We start from the raw sequence: 21,332 nt of genomic DNA, 5'->3' as shown, positions 1-21,332 counted from the left end.
TCCCCATCTTTTCTTTCCTCAGTAGTTCCAGGGATAGAGAATGAGGGATAACAAGACAAGAGACTTGTCTCATTAACATTGCATGGCAGCTAGGTAATTCAGGCCTGGGGAAAATGGTCCCACTGCTGAGGAACCTAAGGTCAGAATGCAGTTAATGAGGCCAAATTAGATGTTAAATGTCTTGGCACTGGGGACTTCCCTGATGGCCCAGTGGTTAAGAATCCACCTTGCAGAGGATGCGGGTTCAATCCTTGGTTGGGGAGCTAAGATACCACATGTTACAGAGCAACTAAGTCCCCAGCGGCCACAACTACTGAACCCACGAACTCTGGAGACTGGAGTGCCACTAGAACGTCCTCTCCCCGGCCAACAAAAGATCCTGCATGAGAAAACGGAAGACCCCAAGTGTCACACCTAAGACTAGAAGCACCCCCCCGCCTCAAAAAAATCTTGTAACTTAAACAACCCCCCTCCTGTAGGGACTGGAGAAGGGTATGTCACCAGAAATGTCCAGGTGAGTGCTGGAACTGGGAATTCAGTGAAAAGAGCCTCGATTGCAGGCAAGCAATCTAATTTCAGAGCCCATTTGTTCTCTGTAAAGTCAAGTGATTGGACTCCGAATGCTTGCGGGTTTCTGGTATGAGAATAGTTACTAATAAGGTCCTTTATACGAAGGCAGTCGTTCTGTCCCACTCTCATTTTAGGCTCAAACCTGGGAAGGAAAGAGCAAAGAAGGTATTTTTTTAATTATAATTTGTATTGTTATTTTCTCATGTTGAGGGGCAGGAGTCGTCTCCCGAGCCGGATCTGAACCGCGCTACTGTCTACTGACGGCTCTTCCCCTTCCTTCTATTCCTTGCTCCGCAATGGCCGCTGCAATCCAAGGGACTAGAGAACCGTGGGGAAGCGGTGCCGAAATAGTTTGTCCTCAGCGCGCCGCCGTAGCCCGCCGGCGGCTGCGTGAGGCCCTCTTTCCGCCAAGGCGCGAGCGCCGCAGTGGGCGGACCCTCATGCTCCGCCCACCGTGCGTCGGTGCGTGAGTCCGGCCCCCACGAGCTCCCGAGCGGTCGTGGGCTCACACCCGGCTTCTCTTCAGCCTTAACCTGTGCGCCGCCATCGCCGTCATGCTAGGCGCCGCTGTCCGCCGCTGCTCTGTAGCTGCAGCCGCAGTCGCCCGGGCCAGCCCTCGAGGCCTCCTGCACCCCACTCCGGCCCCCGGTCCCGCCGCCGGTAAGGCTCCCGCCTGCCGCTGTCCGCGCCCGCGTGTCCTTGCGGTGACCTGGGCCCCCGCCGCCACGCGATGGCAGGCTCTCCCAGAGGCCTAGCTCCTGCCTTGCGGGCCGGCGGCCGAACCTGGTGACCGCTGGCCGTTCTCGCCGTCGCCTCGAGTTGTGGAGGACTCGAGGGCGCGCCCCCGGGACCCCCCTCGGCGCGACTTCCTGGTGCGGGCACCGCCGACCGATCAAATGTGGACCTGCTGTGGGCGCCTAGGAGGGGGCGCAGCGCACCTCCCGCGCCCACCGGACCCCTTCGGTCCCCAGGCCGTGACCGTGCCCCGGCGCTGACCCTGCGGCCACCTGACTAGGAGTGGCCACCGCCGGCCTGCAGCGCTTCGGCGAAGGTGACATTGAGCTCAGGGTAGGGGCGGGGGTGATCCCTCCGGGGTCCCCGGCCCCGCCGCCTCTAGCGTCTTCCAAGAACACGTTATACTTCCGTGTGCGACAGTTATAGTCTTTTCATCAGACCTATCTCGGTTAGCGTTTTGTGGTAACTTAACCAGACCACTCTGGTATTTTTAGAGACTGCTGTGCCACGTTCTAATTCTTTCGCTTTTACGATAGATCGACGTGTGTAGTTATTTCCTGAGGCCTGGAAGAGGGACTGACTTGATAGATCTTATGATAAGACTCTGATTTAGAAAATTGTATATCACAAACCCAGAAATAGGGGGTTCTGCAAATATGGGGAAGCTTTATGTTTTTGCTTCCGGTTAGAAGCCTGATTGCGGAGTATAAGATGTTCTGCTGATTCCTGTCTCTTGTTCTGCCTTCCGGTTATGTCTGTTCCTGGAGACTATGTGTCTAGCACTTTTAATTATTTTAACTGCACTTTGATTTTGGCCCATGATGGTAGTATATGCTACATTATGAAATTTGGCCCCTAAGCAGGAATATTTAAGCATACGAACTCAAACTCTTGCTAAGGTTAGACAAAGTGATTTGTCTCCTAATCATTCTAGTCGCTCTCTTAAGCATAATTCATATACAAAAACTTTATTTTAGGTGTTGTCCCATAAACCTAAATATTTGCCGCAAGGAGGCAGTCATGGTTACATTGATGTCAACTACTTTCTAGCTGTGTGACCTTGGACATGTTAGTTAAACCCTAAGACTCAGTTGGCTAAGTCTAAAATTGGGATACTATTTAATAGTTGTGAGGTTTAAATGAGATAATGTCAACTCTCAGCACCTTTCCTGGTACAGATGCTTGAAACATATTTGCTTTATTTTTATAGTGCCTTTCATTTTTGCATATTAAAGGTGAGGTTTATTATCATTATGAGACTGAAGAAATTTCATGCAATTAAAAGTCAGAAAGGCTTAAGATTCTTGGATGAGGCTATCCAAGGTCTAATGAAAGAGCTCTGGAGGGGTTAACCTGGAGAGCTTCAAGTTTGCTGTAAATAAGTAGCAACCCAAACTTCCTATTTTGTCCCACTTTGAGCCTCCACCTACCTCCAGCTTGTAACAGAATTGTTTTCCAATAACTACTGAATTAGATAATTAAATATTTTGAATAATTGCTAGATTCTCCAGCCAACCCTTAAAATTACAGCATCTTCACCCCTATTCCTTACCCTGATAGGCTATGAAAAGGTGGGAGGAGTTTCTGCTTTCTCTTTCTTGGTGGAGGGCTAAATTTAAGTAGCATTTTTTATTACCTTCCAGCCTTTTCTGCACCACTCCCACATTTATAGATTTCCAGCCTTTGGGCCCCTAGACCTTGTACTTCTGTATAGCTGTCTTTGAGCTTGTCTATGTACCCTTTACATTAGTCAGTTCTTTCCATTGTGCCTTAGAATCACCACCACCAAAATGCCTGTTCTTTGAGCTTTGTCGGAGCTGTTTAGTTACTGAAGGGAATTAATGAGCCACTTAATTTTTCTAAATATGTTTGCTTTTAAAAAAAAAAACAACTTGCTTAACGGAATGCCAAAAAGCAGTGTTAGAAACAGATTTTTAGATTGTAGCCCTAGAAATGTCCCAGTTTTTTTACAGATGCTTCCCTTTTTCTACTCTGGAACCTTTATATAAAAACACCAAGTAATTGTTTTCCAAAATAGTTTACCATATAAGCCTAAAACTGGGTGGAAATGCTGTACATAGGGGTGGTGTGAGGGATATAATTTACCTAAAAATCAGAATGTTAAGCATGTCCATAACTAGAAGAATAGATTCTGCTTTACCTATGACTGGAATAAGGAATATAATGTAAACCATTGGGAGAGTGTATTTTCCTCAACCTGGGATCTGTGTGTGTTCCCAGTGCTTGCTTGGTTTTCTAAATAGCTGTCTCAGGCACTGTCTTTGTTTTTTAATACCAGTTTGTAATTTGGGACTCTCAGAGGGAAGGTAAACAAATCATTGAAGATGATCCATTGATCTCCCTGACTAGGATTTGCATTTGTTGGTCATCTTTTTCACACTTAGAAAACAAAACCACAGTCATCTAGTGAAATCCATGCCCAGCAGTGAGCAAAAGAAATTCGTTATCACGAAACAATTTACTGGATGATTGGGAAGGTACACTTAATAGTTGCCTCTAGGGGGAGAATTACACACTTCATTTTTCTTGAGTAAATACTTAGAAGTGGAATTACTGTGTTTGGTAGGTGTATATTTAACTTGATAAGGAACTGCTTAACAGTTTATACTTCATTTATATACTTGCACTTTATTCAGCTAGGGATAACTGTAGTTTTTGAAAAAGATGGTTTACAAATTTGGGGTGATGGTGGGCTGAAAGGTTGTTTTTGATATGCTGCTGCTGCTAAGTCGCGTCAGTCATGTCCAACTCTGTGCCACCCTATAGACGGCAGCTCACCAGGCTCCCCCGTCCCTGGGATTCTCCAGGCAAGAACACTGGAGTGGGTTGCCATTTCCTTCTCCAATGCGTGAAAGTGAAGTCGCTCAGTCGTGTCTGACTCTTAGTGACCCCATGGACTGCAGCCCACCAGGCTCCTCCGTTCATGGGATTTTCCAGGCAAGAGAACTGGAGTGGGGTGCCATTGCCTTCTCCCTTTTGATATGTTAAGCCTTTAAAATAACTAGAAATTAATACCAAGCTCTTATAATTAGAGGTGCAATTTGAAGAATGTTTGATTTCTGTGAATTATGATTTCTATAAATAGAAGATCAATTAAGACACTTCTAGATAAGGATTAATTTAAAGCTACATTGAGTACATACCTACAAGGTTACTAAGCCCTAGACAAAACTTTAACGTGGCTTTCATTTTTAATTATCATACTCTGCCAAGGTAGTGGTATCTGCATTTTACAGACAAGGAGTATAAAACCTGAGTTAATTAACAACAAGAGAGTGAAGAGCCTAGAAGTATCTGACCACTAGGCTCTACTGCCTTCTAAAACCCAAAGGTAAAAATTCCTTCTCCCACCTCCTGCCCCATTCAGAGGCTATTCAGAAGGAATTTAGATTTCTTAACTCCCAATTCACTGTCCAGTTACAAGTAGAAACTGAAAATGAAAGTCTTTTCATATGGTACTGAAAAGGGTATATTGATTGGGAGCAGACTGCTAAGGGTGTCTTGTTTTCTTGATAGTGTTATGTTTAAAAATCTCACTTCTTAGAAATCTAATAAAACTTTTTTTCATTGAGTGTAAGTGAACTTTTTTTTTTTTTTTTAATCGTTAGCTGTGCTGGGTCTTCATTGCTTCTAGTGGTCTTTTTCTAGTTGTGTGAGTGGGGGCTATTCTTCACTTGTGGTGCATGTGTGTATCATTGTGGTGACTTTTTAAATTATGAAAATATATGTTAGAAATTTGCTTAATAACTAGAATGGAGGGAATTCCCTGGCAGTCCAGTGGTTAGGGCTCTGTGATTCCACTGAAGGGGGCACAGGTTCCTCCCTGATCTGGAAACTAAGACCCCACATGCCACATGGCACAGCCAAAAAAACAGACTGGACATCGTTTTACTTACTTCTTGGCCGTGCAGCTTAAGGGATCTTAGTTCCCCAGTCAGGGCTTGAACCCAGGCCCTGGGCAGTTGAAGCACAAAGCATTGGACCACCAGGGCATTCCCAAGAATGAACATTATTTTAAATTAGGAATTAATGCTGTTTATCATAAAACTGTATAAAGAAAATTTCTCTTTCCAAAGATAACCACTGTTAACAGTTACACACCAGCATTACACATAAGTGAGAAAAGCATAAACATACATCTGTGGTACTCTTTGTTTTACTTTTCTGTGCTTGATAATTTTTGTGTGTGTGTGTGTGGCTGCGCTGGGTCTTAGTTGCAGTATGCAGGATCTTCATTACAGCATGCGGGTTCTTAGTTGAGGCAAGTGGGATCTAGTTCCCTGACCAGGGATCAAACCCAGGCCCCCTGCACTGGGAGCTCAGAGCCTTAACCACTGGACCACCGAGGAAGTCCCTCTGTGCTTAGTTTTTTAAGATTTTTTTTTCAAATCAGTACATAAGATTTGTTTCATTTGATCTGGTGAATAATTTTTCTACCATGACATGCATAGCTGATTCAACACCTAAGGCATTGAGTGAATGTAATACCACTGAACTGTACATTTAGAAATGGTTAAGATAGTAGACTTTGTGTTGTGTGTATTTTAAGATACACCCAAAAAAGGAAAAAACCAGTCAAGTCCTACTTCTGTACATTGAAGTTACTGTTCTTCTTCCCCTGTAGCTGTCCACTCACTTCGCTGCTACTCCCATGGGTCACATGAGACAGACGAGGAGTTTGATGCTCGCTGGGTGACATACTTCAATAAGCCAGATATTGATGCTTGGGAGTTGCGTAAAGGTAATTGGAACACGGGCATATGTGTCTATTCTGATACAGAATTATGAACTGCTGTGCAGTCTTCCACTACTCTGTTAAGAGTAACTACAGTTAACCCTTGGAAAACTTGGGGGTTAAGGACATTGACGCCCACTTGCACATAGAAAATCCATATACAACTTTACAGTTGGCCCTCCTGATCCACAGTTCTGTCCAAGGTTCATATATGGATTCAGATCATGTAGTATTTATGAAAAAAATATGTGTGTAAGTGGACACATAGAGTTCAAACCCATGTTCGAGGTCAGCTGTATTTTGAAAACATGTATCATGTAGACTGGGTATTGTCATGCATCTTGCAATTGGGAAAGTTTATAGTTTCCAGAGTAAGTGTTTCCTGTAAAGCAGGGTTTTGAAGGAGGCACGATTGATGTTTTGGGCCAGACAGTTCTTGGTTGCAGGGGCTGTCCTTTGCATTGTAGGATGTTTAGCAGCATCCTTGGTTTCTACCCACTAGATGCTGAAACCCCCACAAACCCCCCATTGTGACAACCAGAAATGTCTCCTGAGGGAATCAGCCCTGCTATAGAGATAGGCCAAGGTGAGCAAGATTTAGCAATTGTGTAGCTCTTAATAAATAGATAATTTGTGTAAGTAGTCATTTGGTTTTCTTCCCCTCTTGGTAATAGTTTGGGATTTTTGTTATTTTTATTCTCGGTTATGATTTATCTGTCTTGCCCTGAGTAAGTGTCCTGTCAGAGTAAGCTAGAACTTGTTTATCCTAAATTTGTAAATGTGCATTTAACATGAGTAAGTAGCATTAATAATAACCAAGCTAGTAGACTGATAGATAATTTTAAGTGTAGGCAGTTTATCTCAGATGAAGAATTCATTCTCTGACTGTATTCTAGCATTGCAGTCACTGGTGTCCTTTGTATTAATATTTTAAAATTAATAAAAGCCAGAAACCTAAGTCCTTCATACTTCTCCAGAAGTATGTAATGACTCCATTTTGCTGCAACTAGGGAAATTCTTATTGGATAATCTTCCGTAGAAGTAATGAAAAGAACAGTTTTGCATTCCCATTAAGAGAATCTTAAATTTTATGATGTGTCATTTTGTGCAGAGCCAAAAGTAATCATGCCCAGTATTTTCTGGTTGAATGTTTATGACTCTGAACTAATGGTTCTCTATATCGCCTTAAAGTCCTCATTTGGGCTTCATTACTTTCTCCTTAAGCATTTCCCTGGTTGTTTTTAAATTATTTTTTCAGTCAGATCTATTTTAAAGCAGTCAAAGTACATACATTGTACTAAGAGTTAAAGATGTGAGTTGAAAATGACCGTCCTGTTCGAAAAGAAGCCAGCTAATTTTGAAAATAGTGTTTGCATTTAAGATCACTTTCAAGGTTTTTATTTTTTTGGTTGTACTACATGGCTTGTAGGATCTTTGTTCTCCAATCAAGAATCAAACCCAGGCCCTGGCAGTGGAAATGCCAAGTTCTAACCATTGGACCACCAGGGAATTCCCAGTTATCTCATTTTAGAGATGATAGAGGCCTAGGGACTTACTTGGTGGTCCAGTGGTTAAGACTCCACACTTCCACTGCAAGAGGCATAGGTTTGATCCATGGAAGGGAAGTTCTGCATGCCATATGGTAGAGCCAAAAAAAAAAAAGAATAGCGGATCAAACAGACAAGATCACATGTCTATGGTTCAATAAAAAAATATAGATAACTAAATTGTAGTTTAAGTGAGGATATTCCAGATTGATGTGACCCCTCTTTTTAATTTGACAGGGATGAACACACTTGTTGGCTATGACCTGGTTCCAGAACCCAAAATCATCGATGCTGCTTTGCGGGCATGCAGACGTTTAAATGATTTTGCTAGTGCAGTTCGCATCCTAGAGGTTGTTAAGGTCAGTGAAATAACAATGCTAAAGTTGTTCTGGAAGTAGGTGGACTATTGCTTAGGTATTAGCATATTCTGTATCTTTGAATTTGTTAAAATACCTGAAATTAGTTTTTATATAGTTAGAGGGAATGTACATTGTGGTTATATTCTCTTTGGAGAGTACTTGGAAGAATTTATTCAGGAATTTATTTTATTAGGATTTCAGCAATCCCATTTGAGAATTCATCTTAAGGAAATAATTAAGAATTGCAGTTTATCTTTGTGCTGCTTGTGATATGAAATTAAGTGTCTCCAGTGGCTTCTTAAAATGGGACTTCCCAGAGGAAAGTGAAAGTGAAATCGCTCAGTCGTGTCCGACTCTTTGTGACCCCACAGACTGTAGCCTATCAGGCTCCATCCGTCCATGGGATTTTCCAGGCAAGAGTACTGGAGTGGGTTGCCATTTCCTTCTCCAGAGGATCTTCCCGACCCAGGGATCGAACCCGGGTCTACCCGCATTGTAGGCAGACGCTTTACCGTCTGAGCCACCAGGGAAGCGTAAAGATATATACTTTCCTTTTATTTGATTATAGTTTTTTAATTTTTCTATAATGAACAACTTAATGCATTGAATTTTAAATAAGAATTTTATACTTAAAAAATACACTTAAGGAGACCTAGAATTTGTTAGAAGAATAATATAATAACTTGACACTGTCTTAGTCTATTTGACCTTCTAATATTTGTCTCTGAAGAATGTTGTGACAATATAGGTGTAATTGTATATTATGGTAAGTATTCCTCAAAGCTCTCTTGCCTTGGAAATAAGTATTCTCTACGTGTAGCTCTCCATGAAAAGACTTTTATATTCTATAGAAAAGAAATGCAAGGTCTGTAAGAGGGAAAGTATGACAATACTTTATCTAAAATGGGTAAGATAATTAAGGGTTCTGTGGGCTATCAATCCATTCAGCACCGGTAGTTAATTCAGTTAGGTTCTCAAATTGAGGCAAATTAAGAAACTTTTTTCGTATTAACTTAATTATTCCTGTTGCCTGCTGGGCACATTTAATTGCCATCACAAAATTCTGTCATCACCACCTTCTTTTCCAGTAACTCAAGGCTTTAAAATGTTTTTTCCCCCTGGATTTAGTAGTCTTAGTCTCCAGGTGTCTTAACAGACTACCTTGAATAGTGCCTATGTAAGTTGCTCTCTCTTTTGAACAAATATGTTAATTTAAAAGTAGGTGACTTGTATTCTCTGCTACTAGCCTCTGCATATGACTGAAAGCATTTTCAGCTTCATTTTGTTGATAGAGACAGCTTTTCGGAGCTAATTGTATTTTCTTTGCCATCAGGACAAAGCAGGACCTCATAAGGAAATCTACCCCTATGTCATCCAGGAACTTAGACCAACTTTGAATGAACTGGGAATCTCCACTCCAGAGGAACTGGGCCTTGACAAAGTGTAAACCGCATGGGTAAGGTATACCTGAATAAGGAGAGAAAGGATCCAGGGAGGGGTGAGTAAGTGGCATTACAGTATTCTCAGAGAAAGACCTTTTCATGGCTTTGTTAGAGGCTGTGAGCTTAGAGAGTACCTGTGATGATTAAAGAGCTAGAATTGTTGTTTCTAGTTGTTGTAATTGTTCTTTTATTGGTGTAAAGGCAAGTTAAAAAACCTTACTTTAAAATCTATATAATATAAAATATTTCAAGGGTAAAGAATAGCATAGGGAATAAATGTAACCATACCCAAATTTTGAAATATTATTTTTGCCATATTTGCTTTAGTTTCTCCCTCTCCCCCAAGAAATGAGAGGTTTCACATAGAGTTGAAGCCCTCTCTGTGCCTTTTTCCTAATTCCACCTCTTTAACCTCTCCTCAATTAAGGTAATCTACTACATACCAGGTATTCATCATGCATGCTTTTATACATCTATATTTTTAATGGCAGGGTTTTATTAATTTGATGCTTCTGTTTTTGTATGCCCAAGTTGAAATATAATATTTAATATTCATTGATAATACAAACCTGATATCTTGTGGAAAATTCAGACTAGGTAATGAAACCAGCCACAAGATTGCCGGGTAGTGAGCAGTATGCAGAAAATGCTTTGTAAAACAGAAAAAAATACATAAGTAATAACTCTTTACGTTTATTTTATTTAACAAACACATATAGTGTATATAACTCTTATTATGTGTGAGGTACTGTTTTATGTGCTTTATAAACTCATTTAATCCTCATGAACAGTCCTGTGAAGTACTTACTATTATTACACTTATTCCCATTTTACTATTTTACTGATGAGGAAAACGAGGCACCTTGTCCAAAGTCATACAACTAGTAGAGGAACCCACATTTAAACCATGGCAGTCTGGCTCCAGAGTCCATTGTTTTTACTATGCCACATAGCCTTTGTACGCATTGCAGTACTAAAGCATTTACTAAGGCCATAGTCTTATTTCTCAGAGGTGAATAATGAGGCTTAAATAGAAGGTTTGCTTCCTAAGAGTAAGAAGACGATTATTTTTAAAAGGTGGGACTAAGCTATCTTACAAAAGTTTCAATAAAGGTGGACCCAAAATTATTTAAAGAGCTAGTATCAGATCCTCACAAGATAAAGAACCAGTGAGCATGGTTAGGATACCATTAGTGAACACCTAATTTCACACCTGATTTCACACTCTAAAAATCTTAAACTCAAAGAATACCTACATTCAATTTTCCTACCACAAACTGAGCAGAAAATGCCTGAGGTTTTGAATTCAATTTTGAGATCTCTTTACAGCTTGCTTTGAAAGAAGAGTCTTAATTTTATCTTTGTCCATCTCTGTATCACCACCATCTCTTCTTCCCCCCTGAAGCCAGATAGCAAGTCTTTGTGAAATGTGAAAAGGCTTTCATTTATCAAGTATTATTCCAAGGAGTCCAGAAGATCTTTGTTATATAGGATATTTTCTAGCTGCAGGAACACTGTATTTCTTTTACTTAAAAATTCTTAAGAGAGCAGCTCCCCAGTACTTTTCTGATTAGAAAAGAATACTACCTCAATAATTACCAGGTGGATAACAACAAAAAAAGCCAAACAGCTAGTATCTGGTGTGTTGATTTCAGGCAGGATTAAGAAAGAGCAGAAGAGACTACATAGAGAGTTCCTTGGGCTGTTGCTCTAGAGGTTATTTTTAGTAAGATTTCTGTCTTTATTTCCCAGCTAATTTTTCATGTTTTCTTTTACAGATGGGCTTCCCAAGGACTTACTGATAATGCTACTTGATTGTAAACAGTCACCTGGAAATACTGATGATAACATATTACCTTATTCGAACAAGTTTTCCTTTGTTGAGTACCAAACCATGTAATGTAACTTGGACTTTAATAAAAGGGAAATGAGTTTGAACTGAAATTAGGTATTTCATGTGTTTGCATTGAAAGGCAAGGGGGGGGAAACTACTGTAGGGTCATTGGTTTCACTGTTTGGTTGCAACATTATGTGCTAAGAGAACTGCTTCAGTTCTCTGGAAACCATCCAGCATGAGTCAGCTACATTCACATATTTGGGTGCACTTGCTGGTAAATTAGCTAAATTTTTTTTTTAAGTAATTTTATATAGAATTTTTTAAAAAATTATTTATCTGGGTGTGCAAGGCATTCGTTGCTGTGTGCGGGGTTTCTCTAGTTGCAGCAAGCAGAGGCTTTCTCTTGTGGAGCTCAGGCTTTAGGAGCTCCGGCGTTAGGTGCTCCAGCCTTGGGCGCTCAGGCCGTAGGAGCTCAGGCCTTAGTAGCTGCAGCATGCTGGCTCAGTGGTTGTGGTGCATGGGCTTCACTGCCCCGCACAGTGTGGGGTCGTCCCAGACCAGGGGTCAAACCTGTGGCCCCTGCCCTGGCAGGTAGATTCTTAACCACTGAACCACCAGGGAAGTCCAGTGTAGAATTTTCTTGTTGACAGGGCGAGCAAGTACTCTGGGCTTAGAGGGTTGGTTGTCTGTGGGTACAGACCAAATTGTGTGCCTTCCCAAGAATGGGTGAAATAAAGTTTTTAAAGTAGTCATTGAGATAATCTTTAGGATGTGCTCTGTAGAAGCCAGCCCCTTAGTGCTTCTCATCTTCCCTACCTGTTCTTCCCTAGCAGTACAGTATTAGCCTTGGACATCAAAGAATTTGCTGTGGTAGATTTGGAGGCTTTCTGCTTAAAGAGCTGAGTAAATGGGTTTACTTCTTGAGAATACAATACACAAGCCTGTCTGTCTTTGTTGTTGTTGTTTAGTCACTGAGTCGTGTCTGACTCTCCGCGACACCATGGACTGTAGTTCACCAGACTCCTCTGTCCATGGGATTTCCTAGGCCAGAATACTGGAGTGGGTTGCCATCGCCTTCTCCAGGGGATCTTCTGACCCAGGGATCAAACCTGAGTGTCCTGCATTGGCAGGCAGATTCTTTATCACTGAACCACCAGGGAAGCTTTGTCTTACTTTAGATGCCCCATAATACTGGAAGCCAGCTGCTGGATAAAGAGGTTCTAGGTTTGAGCAACTTCCAGTACAGCCAGTTTGACTGCTCCATCAGGTGAACTGGATTAATATTAGGTTGAAATTTTGATGTCTTCTGTCCTAAAGCCATGTAAGGAAATGTTAGTAAAATCAGTTTGGGGGAACTTCCCTGGTGGTCCAGGGGGCACAGGTTCAATCTCTGGTCTCCTCAGTCCAGGAACTAAGATCCTGCATGCTGTGCAGTGCAGCCAACAAAAGGAAAAAAGTAAAATCAGTTTTGATAAGGTTTAATACAAATGACCTTTTATGAAAGTCTGATTCCCTACAAGAAAGATCCTTCTTTCCCCCTTTTTTAAGAAGTAGAGATGTGAAATAAACTTAACAGTATTTATGGTCATTGTCTTTAGATGGTGCTAGAATAGGAGAGGGAGAAGGCAATGGCACCCCACTCCAGTTCTCTTGCCTGGAAAATCTCACAGACGGAGGAGCCTGGTGGGCTGCAGTCCATGGGATCGCTAAGAGTTGGACACGACTGAGCGACTTCCCTTTCACTTTTCACTTTCATGCATTGGAGAAGGAAATAGCAACCCACTTCAGTGTTCTTGCCTGGAGAATCCCAGGGATAGGGGAGCCTGGTGGGCTTCCGTCTATGGGGTCACACAGAGCCGGACACAACTGAAGCAACTTAGCAGCAGCAGCAGAATAGGAGACACAACTTGATAGGTAGGGCTTCTATCAGAATGGGATCTCTAGCTTTATCTTTCCCTACTTTCTGTTTTGAAAATTTTCAAAGCAGTTAATGGTTTGCTACATTTGTTTTGTCCTAGTTTATGTACACTTTTCCCTCAGTCATTTGAAAGTGAGTTGCAGACATGACATTTTAACCCTGAATACTTAAGCAACATCTAAGAAAGAAAAATTTCTCCTCCTAAGTAACCACAGTACCATTAATATGCTTCAAGAACTTTGGCATAAAATACATACAATTCATTTTTCTGAAGAGTCCAGGCCAGTTGGGGTGGAATAGAATGTCCTGCATCTGCATCTTCCTGGTTGTTCATTAAAATCTAGTTAAACAGGACTTCCCTAGTGGTCCAGTGGTTAAGAATCCACCTTGTAATCAGTGCAAGGGACGTGGGTTCGATACCTGGTTGGGGAGTTAAGATCTAGCACGCCATGGAGCAACTAAACTAAGTTGAGCCCCATGGACTCATGGGCCACAGCAAAAGATCCCACGTGCTGCTACTAAGACCAGATGCAGCCAATTAAGTATTTTTCTTTTTTAAATCCAGTTAAACATTTTTGACAATACAGTAGTGTCCCCCACCCCGCCCTGTATATGCAGTTTTGTTTTCTGCAGTTTGTTACTCATTGTCGACCACAGTCTGAAAATATTTACTGGAACATTTCAGAAATAACATAAGTTTTACATTGAACACTGCTCTGAGTAGTGTAATGAGATCTCTCACCTTCCCTCTCCATCCCATTAGTCACTTAGAAGCTGTCTTAGTTGTCAGATTGATGGTCATGGTATCATGGTGCCTGTGTTCAAGAAATTTTACTTATAATAACAACCCCAAAGTGCAAGAGTAGTAATACTGCCAATTTGCATATGCCAAAGAGAACCTATGAAGTGCTTCCTTTTAAGGAAACAAAAAAACCCTGTGCTGAGGTAGCTAAGATCTAGACTAAGAACTCTTCAGTCCATGATATTGTGAAGAAGGAAAAAAGTTGTGTGCTAGTTTCGATGTTGAACCTCAAACTGCAAAAGTTTAAGCCACAGTGAGAGATTAGTGCTTAGGTAAGATGGAAAAGGCATTAATTTAATACGATAAGATATTTTAAGTGAGAGAGAGACCATGTTCACATAACTTATAGTATATTGTTATTGTTACTGTGCCTAATTTATAAATTAAACTTTATCATAGGTATGTATAGGAAAAAACATAGTTTTTACAGGGTTTGGTACTATCCACAGTTTTAGGCATCCACTAGGGCTCCTGGAATGAATTCCCCATGGATAAGGAGGTACTATATAGATGATGTGAAATTCCAATTGTATCCCCTCAAGAAGGATATTATGTTGGTATGTCCTAGCATTTTTTTTTATTACATTTACCCATCAGCTGATGGAAGGTAATACAATGTAGCAATAGGGTGGGTTTGTATTCAGACCTATGTTCAAATCTGATTCTACTATATAGCAGTTATATGACTATGGATAAGTTATGGATAAGCACCTTCCTGTGCTTCTGTTTTATGATCTGAAAATGGAAGCAACTTTGCTGGCTTTTAAGGAGTTTAGTAAGATTAGGTCTTATTACAGTCATTTTTATAATCATAGTACTTGGGGAAATGGTTTAAGCCTAGCCATTCTTTCCTAAGTTTTGCTAGCTACCAGTGCAGTTTCTCTTGTTTGATCAGATGCCAGGGAGCTTGTCCTTAGCAGCAAGTGGAGTCCATCTTTGTGTTTTGAAAAGGCAAGTTCCTTTGGCCCAATTTCACATCATTTTCCTAAGTTTGGAAAGTTCATTCAAAACAAAAGTGATGACGATTCTGTGCCAGCTTTGGCTCTCCACAGTGGTGGTCATGCTTTTATTCATGACTAGCTTTCTGCCCAGCATTTTAATTCTAAAAATATCATGTTAGTGGGACTTCCCTGGTGGTCCAGTGGCTAAGCTTCTGAGCTCCCAATTCAGGGGGTCCAGATTTGATCCCTGGTCAGGGAACTAGACCCCATATGCAACTAACAGTTTGCATGCCGCAACTAAAGATCCAGCATGCCACAACGAATATTAAAGATCCTGTGTGCTGCAAGTAAGAACCAGTGCAGCCAAATAAATCAATCAATAACTGTTTTTAAGAAAGCAAAGCAGTGTCCCTGGTGGTCCGCTAGTTTTAAGAATCTGCTTTGCAATGCAGGGGACACAAGTTCAATCTCTGGTCCAGAAGGACCCCACATGCTTTGGGGAGCTGGGCCTGTGTGGCCCAGCTATTGAGCCAGTGCTCTGGAGCCCACGGGCTGCAGCTGCTGAAGACCACATGCCCTAGAGCTTGTGCTCTGCTAGAAGAGACGCCACCACAATAGGCCCATACACCACAGCTAGAAAGTAGCCCCTGCTCTCTGCAAATAGAGAAAACAAGATTTTTAAAAAAGTGTAAGTATGTTAGAGCAAGTATAAAGCTTTGGAAGTAGATTCTGAAAATTTGGAGAATGTCATTTGTATCAGTGTGCTAGGGCTGCCAAATCATAATACCACAGGCTTAACAGAAGTTTGGGAATTCGCTGGTGGTCTAGTGGTTGAGATTCAGCACTTTCACTGCTGTGACTTAGGTTTGGTCTCTGGTTGGGAAACAGATCCCATAAGCTGCGTGGCTGAAAAACAAAGACAAAATTTATTTTCTCACAGTTCTGGAGGCTGGAATTCCAAGATAAAGGTGCCAACAGTGTTGGTTTCTGATGAGTTCCATCTCCCTGGCTTGCAGATAGCTGCCTTCTCTCAGGGTCCTCAAAAGCCCTTTTTCTTTGTGTGTATACATTGGTATCTTTTTTTAACCATGCTGTGCAGCATGCAAGATCTTAGTTCTCCAACTAGGGATTGAACCCATACCCCCTTTAGTGGAAACACAGAGTCCTAACCACTAGACTGCCAGGGAATTCCTGGTGTCTCTTTTCTTATAATGACATCGGGATTACAGCTCAACCCATATGACCTCATTTAACCTTAATCACCCCCCTTTTAAGCTTTAGCTCCAAAATAAAGGCACCCCAGGGTTTAGGGCTTCAACATACAAATTTGGGTGGGTTGGGGCACAATTTGGTCCATAACATTAAAGACATACATCTGACCGATATAAAAACAGGTCAGGCTTTTGAGGCAGATAAGGATTCAATTCTTACCTATAAACTTTGCGGCCTGTTCAGCAAGGCAGGCAGTCCCTGCAGCTCTCACTTTCCTTATACATATGTGAAGGACGTATGGCAGTACCATGTGAGGATGCTGTGAGGATTGGCAAATATCTTCCCTAGAGGGAGATGACATGCATTAATGTGGGGATTAAGGTGAGGCTGGTGACCTGAAAACCCAGAAAGACCTGCAGATTCATACGCTCCATCCATCAGTTACCTGTGCCCTACCAATAGTAGAAAAGATCAAAGGCTAAAGTCCGAAACCTGCTGAGATAGGAAAAAAGAGCCTCAGAAAGAGTAGCAGGATAAAAAAGTCACCCCTGATGAATATAGATGCAAAAAATCTTCAACAAAATAGTAGGAAACAATTCAACAATATATTGAAAAGATCATACAACATTATCAAGTGGGATTTATTTCAGGAATGCAAAGATGGTTCAGTATCCACAAATCAATCAATACCCACAAATCAATCAACAGAACACAGAAAATTCCCTATATATGAACATTGAAGTTGCACACTTTCAAAGATGCGAACATGCAGTCGCATGGCCAGTCAGTAAATTACTTCACATGTCTGGCATACTTTTCAAGGTACTGTATTGTAAGATTTAAAATGTTGGTGTGTGTGTGTGTGTGTGTTTATGTATTATTTGTGTGAAAAGTATTATAAACCTGTGTAGCAGTCCGCAACCTTTTTGGCACCAGGGACCAGTTTTATGGAAGACAATTTTTTCATGAACTGGGAGAGGAGTGGTGGTTTTGGAATGATTCAGGTGCATTACATTTATTGTGAACTTTATTTCTGTTATTACATCAGCTCCACCTCAGATCATCAGGCATTAGATCCTGGAGATTAGGGACCCCTGTATTACAGTACAGTATTATATAGCTAAGTGTGCTAGTTGGGGACCTAGGCTAACTTTGTTGGACTTATGAACAGATTGTACTTACAAAAGCATTCTCAGAACAGAATTCGTTCATATGTAGGGGACTTATTGTACATCACATTAACATAATAAAGGATGAAAACTGCATGATCATCTATAGATGCAGAAAAATCATAGGACAAAATTCAACATCCCCCCCGAAAATTTCAATATTCACTTATGATTAAAAAACAAAAATAAGTGGGTATAGAGGAAATGTACCTCAACATAATAAAGGCCATGTATGATAAGTTCATAGTTAATATCATACCCAATAATGAAAGCTAAAAGCTTTCTTCTAATATCAGGAACAAGACAAGGATGCCTACTCTCATCACTTTTATTCAACATAGTATTGGAAGTCCTAGTCAGAGCAGTTAGGCAAGAAAAATAAAAGGCACCCAAAAGGAAGAAGTGAAACTGTCACTATTTGCAAATGACATATATAGAAAACCTGAAAGACTCCATCAAAGAAAGTATAGAACTAATGAACAAATTCTGTAAAGTAGCAGGATACAAAATCAATATACAAAATTTTGTATCAGTTCAGTTCAGTTGCTCAGTCATGTCTGATTCTTTGTGACCCCATGGACGCCATGCTTCCCTGTCCTTCACTATCTCCCTGAGTTTGTTCAAACTCATGTCCATCAAGTCAGTGATGCCATCCAACCATCTTATCCTCTGTCGTCCCCTTCTCCTCCTGCCTTCAATCTTTCCCAGCATCAGGGTCTTTTCCAACGAGTCAGTTCTTCGCATCAGGTGGCCAAGATACTGGAGCTTCAGATCCCGAATCAGTCCCTCCAAAAAATATTCAGGATTGATTTCCTTTAGGATTGACTGGTTTGATCTCCTTGAAATCCAAGGGACTCTCAAGAGTCTTCTCCAACACCACAGTTCAAAAGTTCTTCGGCATTCAGCCTTCTTTATAGTCCAACTCTCACAGCCATACATGACTACTGGAAAAAAGATAGCTTTGACTAGACAGATCTTTGTCAGCAAAGTAATGTCTCTGCTTTTTAATGTGCTGTCTAGGTTGGTCAGAGCTTTTCTTCCAAGGAGCAAATATCTTTTAATTCCATGGCTGCAGTCACCATCTGCAGTGATTTTGGAGCCCAAGAAAATAAAGTCTGTCACTGTTTCCATTGTTTCCCCATCTATTTGCCATGTAGTGATGGAACTGGATGCCATGATCTTCGAATGTTGAGTTTTAAGCCAGCTTTTTCACTCTCTCACTTTCATCAAGAGGCTCTTTAGTTCCTCTTTGCTTTCTGCCATAAGGGTGATATCATCTGCACAAGAAAAAAACCCAACTATCAGAGAAATTAAGAAAACAACCTCATTTACAACTGCTTCAAAGAGAATAAAATCCTAGAAATAAATTCAACCAAGGAGGTAAAAGACCTGTACACTGAAAACAAAGATGTTGATGAAAGAATTTGAATAAGACAAAAATAAATGGAAAGATAATCCAAGTTCATGGATTGAAAGAATCAATATTGTAAAATGTTGTAATACCCAAAACAATCTACAGATTCAATTCTATCCCTATCAAAATTACAATGGCATTTTTCACAGAAATAGAATGAAGAGTCCTAAAATTTGTGTGGAACCACAAAAGATCCCAAACAGCTAAAGCAATCTCAAGAAAGAACAACAAAGCTGGAGACATCATGTGCCTTGATTTCAACTATATTACAAGGCTATAATAATCAAAACAGAATGGTATTGGTAAACAAAACCAGACACAATCCCAGATCAATGGGCCAGAAAACAGAGCCCAGAAACAAATCCACACATATATGGTCATTAATTTACAACAAAGAAGGCAAGAATATGCAATGGAGAAAGGAAAATCTCTTCAGTAAATGGTTTTGAGAAAACTGAACAACCACACCCAGAAAAATAAAACTTGACTATCTTCCATTATACACAAAAATTAACCAAAAATTGATCAAAGAGTTAAATGTAAGACCTGAAACCATAAAACTCCTAGGAGAAATCATAGGTGGTAAGCTCCTTGACATTCACCTTGGTGATGATTTTTTTATTTAATACCAAAAACAAAGGCAACAAAAACCAATATAAACAAGTGGGATTACATCAAACTAAAAGCTTCTGCATAGCAACAGAAACCAACAAAATTAAAAGGTAACCTACTGAATGGGAGAAAATATTTGCAAATCATTTATCTGGTAAGGAGTTAATATCTAAAATAAATTCCAATTTAAACATGGGCAGAGGATCTCAATGGATATTTTTTCAAAGAAGGCATACTTAAAAGATGACTGACAAGCTCAAGAAAAAATGATCAAAATCACTAATCATCAAGGCAATGCAAATTAAAACCACAATAAGATAATCACCTTACCTGTCAGAATGGTTACTGTCCAAATGACCAGATTATATTGGCAAGGATGTAGAGACTAGGGAGCCCTAGTGCACTCCGTGGGAATGTAAACTGGTACAGCTGCTATGGAAAATAATTTGGAGGTTCCTCAAAAAATTAAAAATAGAACTACCATATTATTCAATAATTCCAGTTCTGGGAACTTAACTGAAGACAACAAAAACACTAATTTGAAAAGATAAACACACCCCAATGTTAGTAGCAGCACTGTTTACAAAAGCCAAGACATGGAAACCTCCACTGGTGGACGAATGGATAAAGAAAAGTGTGGTATATACACATGATGGAATATTACTCAGTCACAAAAGTGGAAATCCTGCCATCTGCAACAACATGGACCTTAAGGGAATTATACCAAGTGAAATAAGAGACAGAAAAGCAAACACTGTATCAGCGAGTGAGTGGTAGTCACTCAGTCATGTCTTGACTCTTTGTGAACCCACGAACCGTAGCCTGCCAGGCTCCTCTGTCCACGGAATTCTCCAGGCAAGTATACTGGAGTGGGTTGCCGTTTCTTCTTTCATTTATATTTGGAATCTAAGAAACAAAAAATATCAAGCTCACAGTACAAAGAATAGATCAGTGGTTGCCAGGGTGGGTAGTTGAGGGGTGGGCAAAATGGGTGGAAGGGACCAAAGGGACATAATTACAGTTATAAAATGTCATGATGAGGTAATGTACTGCATGGTGACTATAGTTAATACTGTATTGCATATTTGAAAGCTGCTAAGAGAAATAGATTTAAGGGACTAAATCTGATAGAGAGCCTGATGAACTATGGACGGAGGTTCGTGACATTGTACAGGAGACAGGGATCAAGACCATACCCATGGAAAAGAAATGCAAAGAGGCAAAATGGTTGTCTGAGAAGGCCTTACAAATAGTTGTGGAAAGAAGAGAAGCGAAAAGCAAAGGAGAAAAGGAAAGATATTCCCATTTGAATGCAGAGTTCCAAAGAATAGCCAGGAGAGATAAGAAAAGCCTTCCTCAGTGATCAGTGCAAAGAAATAGAGGAAAACAACAGAATGGGAAAGACTAGAGATCTCTTCAAAAAAATTAGAGATACCAAGGGAACATTTCACGCAAAGATGGGTTCGTTAAAGGACAGAAATGGTATGGACCTAACAGAAGCAGAAGATATTAAGAAGAGGTGGCAAGAATACACAGAAGAACTGTACAAAAAAGATCTTCACGACCCAGATAATCACAATGGTGTGATCACTCACCTAGAACCAGACATCCTGGAATGTGAAGTCAGGTGGGCCTTAAAAGCATCACTACAAACAAAGCTAGTGGGGTGATGGAATTTCCAGTGAGCTATTTCAAATCCGAATGATGATGCTGTGAAAAGTGTTGCACTCAATATGCCAGCAATTTGGAAAACTCAGCAGTGGCCACAGGACTGGAAAAGGTCCGTTTTCATTCCAGTCCCAAAGAAAGGCAATCCCAAAGAATGCTCAAACTACCGCACAATTGAACTCATCTCACACGCTAGTAAAGTAATGCTCAAAATTCTCCAAGCCAGGCTTCAGCAATACGTGAACCGAGAACTTCCAGATGTTCAAGCTGGTTTTAGAAAGGCAGAGGAACCAGAGATCAAATTGCCAATATCCGCTGGATCATAAAAAAAGCAAGAGAGTTCCAGAAAA

The 21,332-nt window shown here is 40.7% G+C and overlaps 1 protein-coding gene across 2 annotated transcripts; it reads left to right on the top strand.

The window, feature by feature from the left end:
- Positions 1-974: 974 nt before the first annotated feature.
- LOC122455265 (cytochrome c oxidase subunit 5A, mitochondrial) lies at positions 975-11,353 on the top strand. 2 transcript variants are annotated; one of them, XM_043490252.1, is made up of 5 exons: positions 975-1,230; positions 5,951-6,067; positions 7,846-7,967; positions 9,301-9,423; positions 11,188-11,353. In XM_043490252.1, the coding sequence occupies exons 1-4, from the start codon at positions 1,125-1,127 to the stop codon at positions 9,412-9,414; spliced, it is 459 nt and encodes a 152-aa protein (XP_043346187.1). In that variant the 5' UTR covers positions 975-1,124; the 3' UTR covers positions 9,415-9,423; positions 11,188-11,353. The 2 variants fall into 2 exon arrangements, 1 of the variants encoding a protein (XP_043346187.1); XR_006273629.1 differs by having other exon boundaries at positions 1,026-1,230; positions 9,301-9,465.
- The last annotated feature ends 9,979 nt before the right edge of the window (positions 11,354-21,332 follow it).

The sequence above is a fragment of the Cervus canadensis genome, chromosome 17 (assembly GCF_019320065.1).
Source record: "Cervus canadensis isolate Bull #8, Minnesota chromosome 17, ASM1932006v1, whole genome shotgun sequence".
NCBI classification, from domain to species: Eukaryota; Metazoa; Chordata; class Mammalia; order Artiodactyla; family Cervidae; genus Cervus; species Cervus canadensis.
The sequence above is the reverse complement of the archived record's forward strand: the minus strand, read 5'-3'. Positions and strand labels throughout refer to the sequence as shown.

Coding starts and splice junctions, on each gene's coding strand:
- LOC122455265 (XM_043490252.1), top strand. CDS start 1,125: ATGCTAGGCGCCGCTGTCCGCCGCTGCTCTGTAGCTGCAGCCGCAGTC. Junction 1,231..5,950: donor GGCCCCCGGTCCCGCCGCCG/GTAAGGCTCCCG, acceptor CTTCCCCTGTAG/CTGTCCACTCACTTCGCTGC. Junction 7,968..9,300: donor GCATCCTAGAGGTTGTTAAG/GTCAGTGAAATA, acceptor CTTTGCCATCAG/GACAAAGCAGGACCTCATAA.